Source organism: Alternaria ventricosa (genome assembly GCF_023758065.1).
Source record: "Alternaria ventricosa strain BMP 2768 chromosome Unknown scaffold_24, whole genome shotgun sequence".
Taxonomy (NCBI): Eukaryota; Fungi; Ascomycota; class Dothideomycetes; order Pleosporales; family Pleosporaceae; genus Alternaria; species Alternaria ventricosa.
In genome coordinates this window covers 291480-308456 of record NW_026055704.1, presented here as the reverse complement: position 1 = coordinate 308456, position 16977 = coordinate 291480, and the positions used below count along the sequence as shown (strand labels likewise).

General features: G+C 53.9%; 6 protein-coding genes across 6 annotated transcripts; 3 read left to right on the top strand and 3 right to left on the bottom strand.

Moving 5' to 3' along the window:
- Positions 1–837: 837 nt before the first annotated feature.
- J4E93_009819 (uncharacterized protein) lies at positions 838–1372 on the bottom strand (the record flags this gene model as incomplete). Its single annotated transcript, XM_049347708.1, has 2 exons — positions 838–1217; positions 1270–1372. The coding sequence occupies 2 exons, from the start codon at positions 1370–1372 to the stop codon at positions 838–840; spliced, it is 483 nt and encodes a 160-aa protein (XP_049195209.1).
- Positions 1373–2416: 1044 nt separating this feature from the next.
- Positions 2417–3934, top strand: J4E93_009818 (uncharacterized protein; the record flags this gene model as incomplete). Its single annotated transcript, XM_049347707.1, has 1 exon — positions 2417–3934. One exon carries the CDS (start codon positions 2417–2419, stop codon positions 3932–3934), a length of 1518 nt encoding a protein of 505 aa, XP_049195208.1.
- A 418-nt stretch (positions 3935–4352) lies between these two features.
- J4E93_009817 (uncharacterized protein) lies at positions 4353–5966 on the bottom strand (the record flags this gene model as incomplete). Its single annotated transcript, XM_049347706.1, has 5 exons — positions 4353–5420; positions 5474–5632; positions 5684–5760; positions 5811–5885; positions 5942–5966. The coding sequence occupies 5 exons, from the start codon at positions 5964–5966 to the stop codon at positions 4353–4355; spliced, it is 1404 nt and encodes a 467-aa protein (XP_049195207.1).
- A 622-nt stretch (positions 5967–6588) lies between these two features.
- J4E93_009816 (uncharacterized protein) lies at positions 6589–12054 on the top strand (the record flags this gene model as incomplete). The annotated part of the gene is made up of 2 exons (XM_049347705.1): positions 6589–9924; positions 9973–12054. The coding sequence occupies 2 exons, from the start codon at positions 6589–6591 to the stop codon at positions 12052–12054; spliced, it is 5418 nt and encodes a 1805-aa protein (XP_049195206.1).
- Positions 12055–12496: 442 nt separating this feature from the next.
- On the bottom strand, positions 12497–14179 carry J4E93_009815 (uncharacterized protein; the record flags this gene model as incomplete). Its single annotated transcript, XM_049347704.1, has 1 exon — positions 12497–14179. One exon carries the CDS (start codon positions 14177–14179, stop codon positions 12497–12499), a length of 1683 nt encoding a protein of 560 aa, XP_049195205.1.
- Positions 14180–14680: 501 nt separating this feature from the next.
- J4E93_009814 (uncharacterized protein) lies at positions 14681–16973 on the top strand (the record flags this gene model as incomplete). The annotated part of the gene is made up of 2 exons (XM_049347703.1): positions 14681–14804; positions 15079–16973. The coding sequence occupies 2 exons, from the start codon at positions 14681–14683 to the stop codon at positions 16971–16973; spliced, it is 2019 nt and encodes a 672-aa protein (XP_049195204.1).
- Between the last annotated feature and the right edge of the window lie 4 nt (positions 16974–16977).

Below are 16977 nucleotides of genomic sequence, written 5' to 3'. Positions count from 1 at the left end.
GTGCTTTGTGAGTTCCTCGGTCCCTGAGAAATGTAGTCAGTTGACGCCTAATTTGAATAATGTGTTTGCGTATTTGTAAAAGGATCGGCCTACCATATGCAGCAAACAATGTGCCAACGGCGTTGAGCTTCGCCTCGTCCAGACTGGATTCCAAGCAGTCGAAATAGAACATCGTAGACCGCAACAACGAGCCTAGTTCGCCTTGTACCCCTGCAATAAATGCTATGCGTGTTTTGAATGTGATCGCGTTTTTACCCAGAGTGAGTTCTGTTGCCTCCGCTGCGACTTGCTTGCAAGTTTGTAAGAGTGCGAGATCAATCGGCGTGCTATCAGGAGAGCGTAGTGTATTTGTCTCGGCATGGTGATGGTAACCGTCGTCAATTACAAAGTAGTGAGTATAGATCTCGTCGCGAAGCTCCCGAGGGATGCGTAGAAGATGGCAGGTCGAAGGCTGCGAAGCTGCCATAGTGTGGCGCTAGTAGTCGTGCGGATGCCGATATCTAAATCAAGGAGGTAAGGTCAGTAGATATAAAGCAGTTCTTCAAGCGCGTTCTCCTTTTGGGTAGCAAACTCTCTGCCAGCTGTCCTTAGGCAGCAGCATTACCAAAGTGTGGTACTGTAAGTTGCAACGTATGTCGCTCACGGACGCTGCATCCACAGAAAAGCCGAAAGAAAGAATTCGATAATCGGATGCCTGAATCGCTGCGCATTTCGGACGCGTGTTGTGTATTTCTTCGGTACCAAACGCAGCTACGTTCGGTATGATGCAGGTCCGACCAATCATCGTGGTACAAAGCCGATACATGTAGTATACATCCACCAAACCACGACCCACGCTCACTTGCCACCCACTCTCTTGTTCTTGAGCTTGATCGTCTCTCCGTTGACAAAGATACCCTTGCCCTTGTACGGTTCCGGTACCCTCCAACTCCTTATCTTGGCTGCGAACTGCATGACCACCTCCTTCTCCGGCCCCTCTAACAGCAAACGTGTCGGTTGCGGTGTGCTCGCGGTAACGCCCTTTGGTATGGCCAGTTCGACTGGATGTGTGTATCCGACCTTCAAGTTGACGAACTTCTGGCCGGGAAATTCGGACTTTACGGTTGTCGCGGAGTCTTCGACTGAGGCACGGTATCCGACACCGTTGAAGCGGAGAATGGCACTGTGTCCTTCGCTGACGCCGAGGATGTGGTTCTGGAGGTATGCGCGGGTGGTGCCTGGAACTGTGTCAGCGAATTGCGCAGCCCATGGTGACTGCAGCGCTCTTACCCCACATTGCCTTTTGTTTCGCATCTTTCGCGTCTTCGATTGTCAACGTCGGGCCGCCCAATGCCGGGTCCTGGTTGATATTGACGTATGGCGGGATAGCCATTGAAAGCTCGCCCAGTGGTCCCTTAATGTGTACGGTAGACATGGCCTGCACTCTCGCACTTCTCGCCTTAGCGGAAGGCGCGACCACCTGAAACGTGACTCCCTGGGGTATTGAGAGCGGTAAAGACCCGATCTTGGATTGACATGATGCCGTCGAGGTAAAGGTCCTGGTCGGCGCGGGCCTGGAAAATACGGGCAACAGGAAAGTCGGTATTGAGTCGCTGCTCTGGCTCGAGGCCTTTGCGAAGCTTTGGGCGCACCGCCGTCGTGCTGGGGCGAACATGTTGATTTGATGCCGGCAACGATCATCGCGAGAGTTTTCGGAATCTCCAACTCGCTGCTAGCTCATCCGGTCTCGTGATAGCGCGTCATCGACGTCTCTGATTGGATGGGCTGTCGCACCTTCCCCCACGAACACCTGGGCACCCCTCAACACCACAACACTCCAGCCGTCATCACTCCCTGAGGAACATGCTGCACAATGCAGCGTCAAATTCTGACGCTTGATACCTTCAACTGACCGTCCTCTCACCCAGGCATGTGCCTCTTGATCGTCGACTAACAGCGCGTGCTCTTACCACAGATCTGGCCTCACCTTCCTGTCGCGGCAGGCGTCAAGCTTCAGGCCCTTCAACGTTGCGTCTTCTCCGCTCTCTTACCATATTGTGAACCCACATGGTCGCTACCAACAGAGATCTTACCATCCTTGACCTCTCGCCTTCTTATGCTTTTCTACTTTCTTCTACTCCCTGGCTCCTGCTCTATCTCGCCAGCTTTCCGTGCCGTGCTTTCGATAACCCTGACTGCTCCTCAGTGCATCGCTGACATGGAACTTCAACATGGACTTAGCATGGGGAAGCTGATCACGTTGGGGCTGTTTCTCCTACCTACAGTATCCTCTCATTACCACTCCCCGCCGGCACATGCAGCTCCAACAGTCAACGTGGATTCCTTATTCCAGTACACAACATCCAGGAACCACAAAGTGATAACACAAGCGGTTGATTTCGTGGTGTCGATGCAGACCGCGCCGACATGCACTCGCATGGCTGCTTCTCACCTGATGAACGAGTGCAAACTATTGGAACACGCACCGGACTTCGCCAAATCTCGCCCGGAAGCGTACCTTGACAACGTCAAAACCGAGTACGCCGCTAAACTAGCTGTATGCGAACTCCTCAGTGCTCAGCCAGTGAACCCAACACCACCGGTAAACTGCGACATCCTCGTTCCGGCATCCAGGCATTGCGGCAAAGGCGGTAGCTGGTGGCACGCCCGGCCGGAAGTTCCTAGCGAGAAGCAATGCTACCCCGATTTCAAAGAATATCAATACACCCAATGCCTCAAGAGCCTTCAATCAACACCACAATACTGGACATCATTCAGCAACGCCCGCCAAAACGCAGTGGTCATGTGCCAGGCCAGCAGAGATGTCATCGAGCGAGAAAACCACCTCGAGATATTCAAGAACCTGACCCAGGTGCTGGGTGATGTGACATCGAACATGCAAAAGACGACCGAAGAGTACGAGTCTTTGATCCGTGAGCAGAGGCAGTACTCTGAAGAAGCTCGCGACTCTCATCAGCAGCTCAAAGAAGACATCCAGGCGGTTCAGGAGAAGGCCGTCGCCACTGTTGGCGCACTCGATGATAAGTTTCATACTTTCATGGAGGTGTCAATCTCGGATCTCATCACAGCTCTAGCCGAGAGTCAGAGCACCGAGATTGACCGGATACATGAAAGGATGCAGGGTTTCTCGCAGGAGTTGATGCTGGAAAGCTCACAACTGGCGAATCAGTTCACTGGCGAACTCCAACAGTACCATGATCTGGCCAAAATCAGTATACAATCCAATCACGAGGCGCAAGTCGACAGCTATACCGTCCTGGCAGGCTACATGGGCGTCACACAGAATACCATCAATCGAACGAACGATATCGCAGATCGCTCCCTTTCTACAGTCGACAGTATTGCGCAGCGCTTAGACATTTTCGAGACGCAGACTGAGCACATTGCCGAAGGTTTCGCTTTCCTAAGTGCGATACCAGCACTTGTTACACTACTCGTCCGCAGCTTCTTAGCCATGGTCGGTACGCTATTCATCTTCACTGTCCTGTACAAGCTCAACACGAAGCTCGCGGCCTACACTGCCGGCGCTTGCAGCTCCGCCTTCCTCTTGCACACATGTGGCATTTTCGACTGGCTCGGCGATCTCCCCTCCCGCATCACCAAACTCCATACCGAACCTCCTCTTGCGACTGTCTCAGGCATGTCATCTTGGCAGAAGGGCGCCGGTGTCATTCTTCTGCTCTGGCTCGCCGCCTACCCGGTATGCCGCATCAATGCCTACCTCGGAAATCTCATAGCCACGACACTGAAGCGCGTCCTGAGCCCAATCTGGATCAGCGAGTATAGCAACAAAAACGGCACGGGGTTCTTGCCGAGCATTGAGATTCCCGCTAAGTATCCTCGTCGTACCGATGACCGTTATCACCGGAATGATGTCGGTTATCGCAACTATCCGAACTACTCGAAATCGGCCTCACCACCTAGCGACAACTAGCAACCAATGCGTGCGACGCGCTATCCGGAGATCTCGACGTTAACGTCAACATATCATCAGCACATTTACGACATATATCTCTAAACGGCTTCTCAAAAAGCGCTCATTGTACCAAAAACCATCTTTCGTCGGTCGACACATATTCAGCTCGCGATATACCCTTGACTTTTCTTACCGTTCTATGGCAGTATTTCCACGGCGTTGGAGCAATATTTCATATCTTACTTGGGTGATCTCGACATATTATATCAGCAAAAAGGCAGAGTGGAGGAACCCGGTTAACTTGGCAGATGTATGGCGGAGACCTTTATATTTATTCTTCAATATCATAAACTTGTAATTCATCCTTGGATCAGGGAAAGATCTATGCATGCTTGACATGCTCTGCTCCACTGACCGTGTACAGCCCAGCCTAGATCTAATCCGACTCATCATCCGGCAACTCCTGAATCCTGCCCGACCGATACGCCTCCTCAACCGGATTCTGCACATCCATAACACCCGTCGCTTTCAACCTCTCGAACAGCACAAACAACCTCTCAGCCTCCCTCTCCTTCTCCTCTTGCGTCATAGGCTCCATCTGCACATCCTCCTCCTTATCCAACCTCTGCCCCGTAATAGGGTTCACAGGAATACCCCCATCCACGTCACCCGCCGGCGCATTCGCTTTCACCAAATCTTCTGGCATGCTAATATTGTTCGACATGAGGAAACCAGACGCATACCCGTATCCCACGTTATGCACGAATGTTGCTGGGTCTTTATGCGAGAGTTCGAATAATAGAGAGGAGATTGAGCCGCGGAGCGCGGGTGTCATTGCTGACGTGGAGAGATTGAGGAGCCGTGAGGATAGGGTGTTTGATTTCCCGAGCGGTTTATCGCGCTCCTCGGTTGTGGGAAGGAGCATCTCCTCCATGGTCTTCTTCACGTCTTCGGGTGCGAATTCGTAGATACGGCGGATGAGCGTTAGAACGGGAGCAACAGCATCATCGAGTTCTTTGGGTGGGTAGGCGATTAGGGCGCGGGACAGGATGCAGATTAGGTGTCTTGCGTTTGTTCTCGGTTCGAAAGACGGGAACACAGCCTTTTTGCCTTCTTCGCACTCTAGGTCGAGGTGCAGGAGCACGTTTACTAACTCGCGGGCTGGCACTGTTAGGGGTGGTTCGGTGACGCCGCGCCGGACGAGGATCTTGAAGACGCTGGGTATGGAGGGGGTGAAGTGGGGGCTGAGGTCGGTGTGGAAGTGGATTATGTTGAAGACGAGCTTGAGGGTTTCGGCGAGCGCCATGAGTTCCATGGGTTGGTTGTGTCCTTTTGTACCTGAGGGGGCGGACTTGGAGTATCGCGCAGCATGGCGCGTTATGGCCGCGTTGATGCTGGAGGCTAGGGAGTTGGAGCGGACGAGTGAAGCGTAGTCGAGGGTTGTGTCGTAGGTTGTGAGGAAGAGGATGCGGGAGGCGAGGAACTCGTTGTCGATGCTGTCGCTCTGCTCAAACATCAGTATAGCCCTATGTCTAATCGTCGCTGATGCCTGCCTACCTTCAGCTTCTCCGCTGCGTGTGGGCCATGGCCTAGATCGACGAGTATCTGGCGCGTCTTGGGTTGGAGGAGAAGGGCGTTGGCTATACACCGTAGAGCCTCTTGTGACGCAACAGTGGTCTCTCCGTCAAATGCATGGCGTCCTAGTGTCCGAAGGCCCTATAACGGTCACTATGCCGTTCCCATCGCTCTGCGCAAAGTGTAGCGTACATCTTCTGTGAATATAGGATCGGAGTTCTCGACTGATCGGCCGTAGACTTTAAGCTGTTCGAGTAGCTGTTGCTTTTCTAGCCGATCAGTCAGCGCAACGTATGCGTGTATATTGTAGGAGACATACGCTCAGTAGACAGCTTCTTCGCGTCCAGATCGGCTTTCAGTTCGGAAAGGATTCTGGAGACGTCGTCGAGCTTTGCTGTGACACTGTTAGTAACGAGTCACATAAGATAATACTCCTGTGAAAGAACTGACCTCTCCCCGTTCTTTGCGACAACATGGCGGTTGCGTTGCAGGACACGATCAGAGCGCATCACGTCACTCAGGGTGGAAGCTCGCGCTCGGAAAGCCCCACTATTGTGGGACCTGCATCGACTGTCGCATTCCAGGGTCCGCATCAACAAGCAACGAACCACAACAGGTGCCATGAAGCAGGGAGCCATATTCTATTCACGAATGCCTTGATCGTTTATCGTTTTTAGAACAACTATTATTCCATCTGGTGTGATGCTCTTACATACTGTTGCAGCATCATGCTATAAGAGTAGCATCCAGTTCTAGAATGCGCGGATCTTTTAATGTATCCTACTATAACGAGAAGAACGATAATATGCGCTGAAGGACTTCTGCACATCAGACTGGCACAACAAAACATGTTTCGGACGCAGGGGGCGGGCGCTGGCTCGAGTGCCCGTCGTCCAGTGAATGGCGGTTAAGGTTAGCACTTTACGCGCACGAGGAGCGTCGCGCTAGACGCGTCGCCAACACCAACCTTTGACTTGTAGACCGGGGTAGTCGATCACCTCCACACGCTCTGCACATTCACTCACGCATACCAGAGCGATGCCAGTGTCTTCTCGTGCTTTTATTCTCTTTTCTTGCTAGCGGTTCCCAGCATAGCCATGGTGTCGTCCAAATTCGAATCTCTCTCCGTGCGCCCTCCGACTCCACCCAAAGACCAAGAAGACACAGCCGCCGACGAGACGGTGCAATTCCTCCAAGACCCCTTTGGCGAGAAGCCAATCCCGCCCAGGCTCCGAGCAGCGAAGAGAGTGCCCAACACGCCAGAGCAATCGCCGTCGTCCGACATTGACATCCCCTCGAGTTCAGCCAGCGCACGGAAGAGAGTTAACTTCGAGCTGCAGCTATGCGACACACCCACCAACAAGGCAGTCGCGCAGTCCTGGACACCCACGCGTAGCTCACCGCTGAAGCCCCTTCCCCAGAATCGTCTCACGAAGCCGCTCAAATCGATACTGAAGCCCTCCGACGGCACGCAAACACCTCCCGCAGAAGACGCTGCCAACCCGCTCAACTACAAGTCATTCGCCGAGATGCTGGACGCGATAGTGAAGCTGCTCGCTTCTTCCGAGCGCGGAACTCGGTTAGATGCCTACGGTTCTTTGCAGAGGACGATGCAGGCATACGATAAGATACCCGACCCCCAGGCGCTGAAGCAGAAGATGTCTCTGTTGACCCAATTCATACGACGCGACATAACGGCGCCAGGTTTAGGTGGGACAGGGCTGGACTCACAGCTCATTGGACAGGCGATGAAGCTGCTCATGGCCCTCTTCCGCATCACCGACTTGATATCAGCCATGGACGAAGACTTCTGCTTCTTCATCATAGACCGCATCATTCGCGTAGCTTCCGATAGCTCCATGCCCAAGACCACCGTCAACACACACCTGGCTGTCCTGATGCAGCAGAGTTTCCGGCCGAAGACCATGACTGCGACACGCGTCGAGAGAGTGCTCGAGGCACTAGACACCATCCACGAGCGAACATCGGGCCACGCGGTACAGGCATACAGGGTCCGGATATACAGGAAGCTGCTTCAGCAACGCCCGGACGTTATGATCAGGCACACCGAACGATGGTTCACGCATACTCTCAAAGCTCTGGTGTCGGTTCAGAAGGATATCGGCCAAAGCGCACTGGACACTGCAGTAACGGCTGCGAAGACCATTGGCCATGACCGACATGTCGCCAAATCGGTCTTGTCTGTTCTGAACCGGGTGAAGAGCGACGGAGGCACCATTGCTAGCGTTTTCGCAGCTGAACTGGATCGTATGCTCGGTGGTGATTACGCCGTCTTGGTTCCACAGATCGTGGCTGCTGTCACGGGTCTCCTCAAAGACTCACTTGACGCGTTTGCAGGCTTGAAGGATTGGCTGGTCCTTATTAACAAGTGCCTGTCATCGGACAACGACCAAGTCCGATTATACTCCAATGTCGCCGTTGCCTTCCTGGCATACTCTGTTAACTTCATGAACCTACCCGAAGAAAAGAAAGTCAAAGCCTGGTCGGGGATGTTCGTTAAAATCTCAGTACATGCACTGCAACGGAAGACCCCAGTAAAGAAAGCCGAGCGCGATGCTGTTTCATCCGCGTACTTCACAATGCTGTATTATGCGTTTCGACCAGCAGCCTCTTTTGAACAATTTGACGGGCATTGGACTGACTTCATAGCTGGCCTCTGGAGTCCAATAATCGCAAAGTCTGCTCCGCAGCACGCCATACCATGCCGAATCGTGTCTGCTCTCTTGGATGGCTCGCGGAAACCTTGGAACGAGAATCGGGCGCTAGATCTCCGGCCAAATTTCATGATCCAGCGAGGGGAGCTACCTCTGGTCGATCCTAAGTGGGTCCGGAAGTCAATTGCTCTTGTACTAGAGTTTGTGGAGAATATTCTAGAGGCTGCACTCAAGACCGAAAGCAAAGAGCACGAAGACGAACCGTTTCAGACGATGTGGACAGCAGTCATCAACTCTTTGGTGGAAGCAAGCAGCAAGGAGATCATGGCGTCCACAGAAACCAAAGATGCCATGGCACATATCATCAACCTGCTGCGTCGGATCTGGGACAGCCACACGGACAACATTGCGGTAGAACAGAAGAGGGAGGATCTTTGGGCAACCAAGTTCTGCTTTTTGATAGAAACTGTTGTGCAGAAGATGGGCGCTTTTCAGTTCGCAGACAAATGTCTCACACGCAACGCCGACAACGAGATCGAAGTCGCATCGACACCATCACATCGATCGCGGCACCAAGGCACCCGATCGTCCCCACTCCTCTTCCTGCTTGATCTTCTCGTCACACAGTCAGAAGGAAAGCTAGCTGATCCTGTTCGACTTCGCGCAATGGACGTCATCATCGAGCCCTGTTTTGCTGCCCAAAACACTCGGTTGAGCAAGTTGGAGCTTCTTCGGGACTGTGCCGCGACGGTGGATGGCTCGCTGAAGGGTGCAGTGGCATCAGAGTTCTGGACGCGGATCGTGACCTTGCTCGATACCATGTTGCAAGACCAAACAGCCCCTTCAGGTGACCGCAGCGCTCGCTCATTGGGCAAAGAGTACGAGATTGTGGTCGAAATCCTCAGTCTTGGTTCTGCCTACTTGCTGGACAAGCCCGTCGGACATCAGATTTTGTCGACTTTGGTCGGTACCGTCCGACGAGAAGCAGGAGAAGGTGCACTTGCACTCGCTGTCATTGAAAAGGTCTCTGAGCAAGTCCTGAAGCGCACACCTGACGAAGACAAAGCTTCCTGTCTGGCATACGCCAGCATTCTTCTCCGCAACCTACCAAAGCAGATGAGCCGCAAAGTGATGGATCAAGGTCGGCAAAATCTCTGGCCTTCGAACACAGCTGCAAGGTCCCACGATATCGATCCTTATGTCCATCTTTACGGAGCCATCACTTCCGTAGGGTCAGCCGCTTACAGGAATCTTGATAAAGACGATGTAGAACCTACCAAAGGCTTTCTTTCTGCGCTGAGCACCTCGGTTCAACACTGCTCGACGTCTCATCTCGCTGGGTATCTACGCAAGATACAAGATGCGATCCAGATTTGGGTGGAAGATCCGGAGAAGAAGATGCAGAGCAAGGAAGAGCCACTGAAGGGCTTGCATCATGAGGTACGTTCACCGTTATCGAAAGCTGCAGCAGTCACTAACCATTCCCAGGTCATCAACATGTGGGAGGAAGTCAACAAAGCTGTAGAGCGGTTACCGCGCAAGGACAGCCAAACGCTGCTTCACCTACAAGCGTTGGTGACTGCAGGCTTCCTAAGCAGACGCCGAAGCATCGTCAACATCTCTATTGCGACCTGGAATGCCACTTTTGGAAAAGAGGATAGCCTGCGATACCCCACTCGACTTGAGCAGGCTCTGCGCCAATTACGGAATAGTGTCGAGCTTTCTCTTCCCTCACTGGAAGTCCGGGAAGACGATGCTGTAAGTGCATAAATCAGTACCTCCAAAACGTCACTAACATCAAAACAGGAGACCAAGCTCTCGTTCTACGACTCCGATACGAGCGCAGACGAAGTCAAACGTGCATTCAAGAGCCCGCGAGTAAAGGCCTCGCCCTTCAAGATCTCTAAAGCGTCGCGAAGATCCAAGTCTCGATCTCCAGCCGTACCAACCTCAGCCACAAGGAGAGTGCCCTCGCGACAAACCCCGAAGATTCGTCTCCGCCACGATGACTCTCAGATCAAGTTCGAGCCTATCGTTTCCTCGCCGTCAAATCCATTCCAGCAAGAATCGCAAGTATTGACCGACCGCCAAAAAGAGATGATCGATCGTCAAAGGCTCAGCAGTGGTATTTTTGCCAAGATGGGTGCTGTCTCACCACAGCCAGAGGATGTACCGTCTCCGATGGAGATACACTCAGATGCGTTGACTGCAGATGATCTGCCAGATACCGCCTCTCGGGCAACTCCACTAAAAGCTCTCGCAGCCATGGGTCCTATGGACGGCTACCTTGGATCGTCGCCAACTCCACATTCCCGCAAGAACACTCGTCATATTGTGAGCGAGGACACAGACATTGCAACGCCGACGGCCGTGCGGAGCATACAGTTTGCGAACGATGACTTGGACTCTTCGCCGCCTCAGTTCAGCAAGGACGACAGGTCTAACAACAGGCAAAGCGAGCCTGACGTTCTAGTAGGATCCAGCTTTGAGTACCGTCAACCAGAAAGCTCGGTTTCGGTTTCCTTTGATGAAGGAACCACAATCGATGAGGAAGCACTGCTTGATGCTGTTGCTCTCCACGACAACACACAAATAGACGCTGAACTTCCTTCAGACACGATCATGTCAGACGTACCAAGCTCCACCATAGACCTGCAACTCACAGCGCAGATCGACGCCGATATGCAGGTACATGATGCTCCTGCAGAAGCGACAGAGTCCGCACAATCAGATTCTAATGCCGATTACGTCGATGCCGCATCACATCCACAGTCATCAATGTTGGAGGACCAAGCTGGTAGCGACACCGAAGTAGACGAGTCCCAGACACCAACCCGCGGCCCTGCCCGCCGGTCTCCACGCAAGAGCTCCCAAGCCAACACAAGCAGCACAAGCCGAGTAGGCGACTCTTTCGACAACAGCTCCGCAAAAGGAACACCATACTCCCTGCGTAGTTCGTCCCGCCATTCCATGGGAAGTCCCTCCCGACCCCCAAGCGGAAAGAAACCCAGACGCACACCCGCAAAGAACAAGAAGAACGGCAAGAAACAGACGCAAGAAAGTCCTGCGCCTGCCCCTGCTGCCGCTCCTGCCCCGGTATCACAACCAGAGCCCGAACCATCCCACCCCTCCGACACCGACATCCTCGACAACATCACCGTCGCTGCCCCAGTCCCACCTTCCAACCCGCGAGGCAAGAAACGTAAATCTACACACACTACCACTACCTCCACCACCTCCTCCTCCACCAACACGACTGAACCCCCCACCCCCGCCCCCGCATCAACAACCCGCAAGCAAAACCTGCGCCGCTCCCAATCCCTCCTCTCTCACGTCGAAAACACGCAGGATATCTCTGTGGATGAAACGGAAACGCCAGCGCCTAAACGAGCGAGACAGAATGCGGATCAGGATGTCAGTGAAGCGAGAAGATCGACGCCGGGAAGTAGTGGGAGTAAGAGATTGAGTCATGTGCAGGTTAGTCCGAGGCCGAGGTCGGCTGGATCTGGGACTGGGAAGATGGAGGGGGGTGGGAGTGTGGTGGAACCAGGCGTTGAGTCTGACGCCGGAGACGAAGGCGAAACAGAAGTCGACGCCGCACCCGAAATCGCACCTTCTCAGCAACCTTCACACCCACACCAACAATCCCAACCTCAATCCCAGCACTCAGCAACAGGCACCGATACGCCTACCCGTTCTTTCGCCGAACGCGTCATCCTCACCCCACGCAGCATCATCAACCAGCTCAAGAGCCTCAAGGAATATCTTTTCCGCACTCCGAGTCTGGTTCTAGGGCGCGAGGAGGAGAGGGAGATTGATGATGCGTTGTTTGATATTAGGAGGCAGGTGCATGCTGCGGGGTTGAGGGGGGAGGGGGAGGGTAGGTGAGGTGATGGGGGAGGTGATGGGGGTGGGAAGTAGTTTGGTTAGGGGGTTATTGGGGGAAAGTTGATGGTTGGATGTGGGATGAAAGGTTGATGGTTGATGGTTGAATGTGATTTGGTGGATGTAGGGAAGTAGGAAAACGTAGGATAATGTCAAGGATATGAAGTCGATGTATCAGTGTCAACATCCGTAGCATAAACGCAGTACCTGGTCACGATAAAATCACCAAACATCTACACAGCTCAATCTTTTCTGTAATATAATTCATATTCCAAAGTGTATCACAGAGTCTGCGACATTCTAGTCACTAGGTGTAATGCCTTTTGTCTCCTCGCAAACGCCTCCCCATGCTCATAAAAGTTTCGTTAAAAAGACACGTACGTAAAAGAAAAAGAAGAACCCAAAAGCAACCGCCAATCCGCCCACAAACGAGAGTCTCTTCCAACTACTGCAGAAGGGGATCGCGGAAGTGCTTCTGCGAGTTCTGCGCCTTCTCAACATTAGCCTGGTAGCGACTGCGAGCAGCCTGCTCCTTCCTCCTATCGCGCTTCTCGACAGCTTGGATCTCCTTCTTCTTGGCGTCGGTGACACCGACCATACCCCGCCCGCCGTTGGCGCGAGACAGGAGCTGGCGGTCCTTGTCGTGGCCGCGACCGCGGACTTGGAGTTGGCTGCCCTCCTCGCCTTCCTCGCCGTCCATGGTGACGTCGCCGTCCTGGTCTTCTTCGTCTTCGTCGCCGGCGGTGATGGCACCGGGTATGCGGGCGCGTTGGGCTTCCTCCATGCGCTCGGCGACGCCGGGGTAGTTGCGCAGGTTTTGGCGGTAGTACTTGTTTAGTGAGCGGTGACCTGCGGTGCGGCCGGAGGGGAGGTGAAGCTCGTATTCGTCGTGGTAGACGGCTTGGGGTGTGTGGTGCGCGTGGGAGTGGAAGCCGTCGGCAGCGCGGTGTGGGCGGGGGTCGGCGTGGTTGTGGTGCTTCGACTTGTTGAGTGACTTGTGGCGGTGGCTGCGGTCGATGGGTACGGCTGTGATCTCATCGGTCGGTACACTCGAGACAGTGCTGTCGGTCTCCCAGCCTGCGTCCTCCTCGGCGTTGCTCGACATGGCTGCGTCATCCTCTGTGGTGGTCTTCGTCTCGCGCCTGGCACCGAGCTTGATTCCGCCTCCTGTTGTAGATGACGAATCGTCTGAATCTTCAGCCTCCTCTGCCATCTCGTCGAAGTCGGCAGCGTCGGGGTAAGAGCTCCGGAAGTCGTAGAACTCGCCAATCTCGACCAACTCAATATCCGAGTCGAAGGCAATCATGCAGTGGCCGCGGTCGCGCATGTGCGTTTGAATGCCAGAGGCGGTGTGAAGAGTCTTGTGGCATTTGAGGCACTCGTGGTAGGCGTGGACCTTCTCGTGGAGATGCTTGATAAGCTCCTCGGGTTGAGCGAGGAATTCCTTCTCGGGTATGAACATGCCGTGGTATCGTCCCATGTGGGTGATGTTGAGCTGGAAGTTGGGCGACTTGTAGTTGCAGAATAGGCAGTCGAGGAGGGGATCGGTGGCAGGCTTGGTCGATGCGGCAACAGAGCTCTTGTCGTCTTCGGCGGCGGCGGACTCGTTCTCAGCTGCGTCCTCGCCTTCGAGGCTCGCGTTTCGCAGACCTTCGGCGACATCTGCAACTTCCTTGTCACCGTTGACGGTGGTGGCTTCCGACTCGGCCATGGACTCTCCCAGCGAAAAGGCAGAGCTGACCATGGAGCCCGTCACCGAGGCGGCGTCGTCTAGTTGCGCGCCTCTGCCCGACTTGGCCATGTTGATGCGGTGCTTGGAGCTGTTGAGGTGGTTGTTGTAGGCATTTTCGCTGAAGTATGTCTTCTGGCATGGGGTGCACAGTTTCTCAAACGACGCCTTGGCGGCTGTGGCGGCAGCGGTGGCCTTGTTCGCAAGAACCTTCTCGGTGAAGATCTCCGAGGATAGCGGTGGGAGCGAGGCCACGCGACGCTTGAGGTTGTAGCGATGCCAGTCGGTCTGCATGTGCGCCCGCTGCAACTCGCTCGATCGGAAGGCGACCTGGCATGTGTTGCAAGTGAATGGATGCGTAGACTGGATGTTAGCCTGGGAAGGAACTTGCGACGCCATCTTTGCGAGTGTTTGGGAGGTTGACGGTGTGGTTGCACTCGGAGGGAGGAATAGAAATATAGGCGGTAGGTGGGGTTGAGTGTGGGATGTGGTAGCGCCGACGATTTCACGACTTTATGACTGGCCGAGGGGCAAAAGTCGACTAGGCCGAGCAGGGCGTGATTACAAAGTTGAGAAGGCGCGGAAGACGGATTCTGCGTCTTATCAGCAGTCCTGCGCACGGCAAAGATGGTGAATTGCGCAAAAGGCCGACTTGGGGCGAATATTGAAGCGCACAGGCATGACATCAATCGGCAGGCGTTGTGCCAAGCCACTGGCACCTGCCATCCCTGCAGCGGATTAGAGCCGCAGGGCAAGAGCACCCCTCGGCCACTACCTCAGCCCTATCGCCTTCTATAGCATACCTCGAGTGGCTATGTGATACCATGACACTCGCACATACAATACCAGATCGCATCCTTAGCCGCCACTCTCTCTTGCAACAACATCGCCATCGATGATATGAGCATGTCAGACGGGACTGAGCACCATCGCGATGCTCCGTACAATGCCACCAACCAGGCCTCATCGGCTTCTGCAGCGGCTGGACCATCGACACGGTCATCACGTGTCTCGAACCGCTCGCGTAGGAAAGATGTGATAGACGTACAAGACACCAACCGCGTCCTGGAATGCTCACAGACAGAAAGACAGCGCCGCTTCCAACATCTTGTCCGACAGTGCGCTCGTCACTCCCTCTCATTGACGGATCGAATGCTGACTGTTGACTAGCTACCTATCCCAGATCCTACATGGCTGTAAGAGTGCCTACTGCGATACCCCCACGTGCCTCTCATCCGGCAAGCGCATCGCGTCCAGACCACATCGTCCGCCTACATTGCTCACGGCCACCGCCCTAGCCCATTACCTTGCCGGTCAAGACAACCCAAATCGCGGCCTTTGCCCCCACGAGCTCAAGGTCGCGCCTGACTCGTTCGAGAGTACGGATAGCCGCGCCCAGCATGCTAGGAATGACTCCGCCGAGGACTATATTGTCTATCCTTCGGTATGGCAGCTGGCACGACAGCGCAGGCAACGTCATGTGGGAAATAGTGGTCAACAAGAGCTGGACGGCGACTTGATCAATGCCCTCAAGCAACGGCAGCAAGCTAGAAAAGACCCAAAGGCTCTTAGTCAGAACTTGTACGACAGCTTGACTATGATATACTCTTATACCACGCAAATACCCACACCTGCTTCTGTCCTTGCTTCGCTTCGCAAATTCGAGCATACTCCTGCACATGACGCTCGTTCTACTCAAACCTCCGCTATACCGCCTTCCCGACCAGACGGGCATGATGCGGAGTCAAATACCGGGCCAACGCTTGGTACAAACGGCTCGAACGCTTCAGAATTGAATGAAAACTCGCGTATCGTTCGTCATAATTCACAAGCATCAGCCGCCGCGCGTGAGAGTTCGCAGCCAGACAACGCTGGCGCCGGGGTCTTGGCCAACGGGCACCATGTCCATAGGATACCCTACCATCCCTCGAACGGCATGACCCAAAGACATCCTTCAGCACCGCATCCTACTTCCGTGGATGGCGCATGCGATTCAGCAATGCTATCAATCTCCAAAACAGGAAAGAAAAGCTTCACTATCGGTGGGACATACCCGGCTGCTGCGCCTCGCGCGAAGCCATCATCAGCACCAACCGAACTACCTACGAAGAACACCCCTGTTGAGGAACATTCATCATCCGGTGTACCCGTTATCTCAACATTGAATTGCAGTATTCTGAATGAGCTGAAAGAGGACGTCCATCGCTATGGAAAGAGCCACGCTACAGACTTCAATTACGTTGTGGACTTTGATCGTCGGCGGCGTACGCGACGTACGAAACCCCTCGTCAACCGATCTCTGTTCTATACTCTGAGCGACCCAGAAAAGCTACTTGCATCATTCCATGATACTAACCAAGACTTCAAAGACTCACCCTTACCTCATCTCGACTCATCACGCTTAGCGAACTCTTTTAGAGATTGGAACCATCGCAACGGTGCCCTCATCTTCGATAGCCTATGGCTCGCTCTGGATGCTTTATTTGCCTCTCCACCGGAACTCGACGTTCAGAAGAGTCCTCGTCTGAGGCCATCAAGAAAGGGTGCATCTAATAACAGTCCTTCCGACCAGTCATCCAGTGGTCATCAAGGTGCCTCGCGCTATCTCGACACCCATGAAGCCGCTCATATTGTCATGATATGCATACACGCACTCACATCACTGGTACCGCTGGGATGGCCACACACATGGGCACAAATACGGAAGCTTCGATCTTGGGGTGTCATGGTGCCCACTGCTACTCCCAATACCGACGCCTTTGCGCATCCGTACATGGACATCATCGACGAGTTGGAGTACGAACCGGCAATGCGTCTTGCCGATCGTTTACTTCGGGCTATCGGGACGCGGACTTGTTTCGAACATATTCTCGCCAGTTTAGACGTCGCAGAACCGAACCGGGATGAGTCGGAACAAAATACACCTTCTGTTGGGCTTGTGGATTTGATCATACAACATCTGGAGGTGGTAGAGCGCGTCGGTATGGCGACAAAGATGAGGCTGAACTCGAGCCATGATCGCGATGGGGATCCAGGGTGGACTGTGACAGCTACCTTTATGGAGTGGCTGAGGACCACCATCGTCAAGAAATGGGACAGCAAGGCTGAAATCAACAAATGGAGCAGCGTTGGTACAGCCGTGATGGTCCTCGACAAACTTCGTAAGCATATAGGATGTTTCTACTATAACTAAGCTA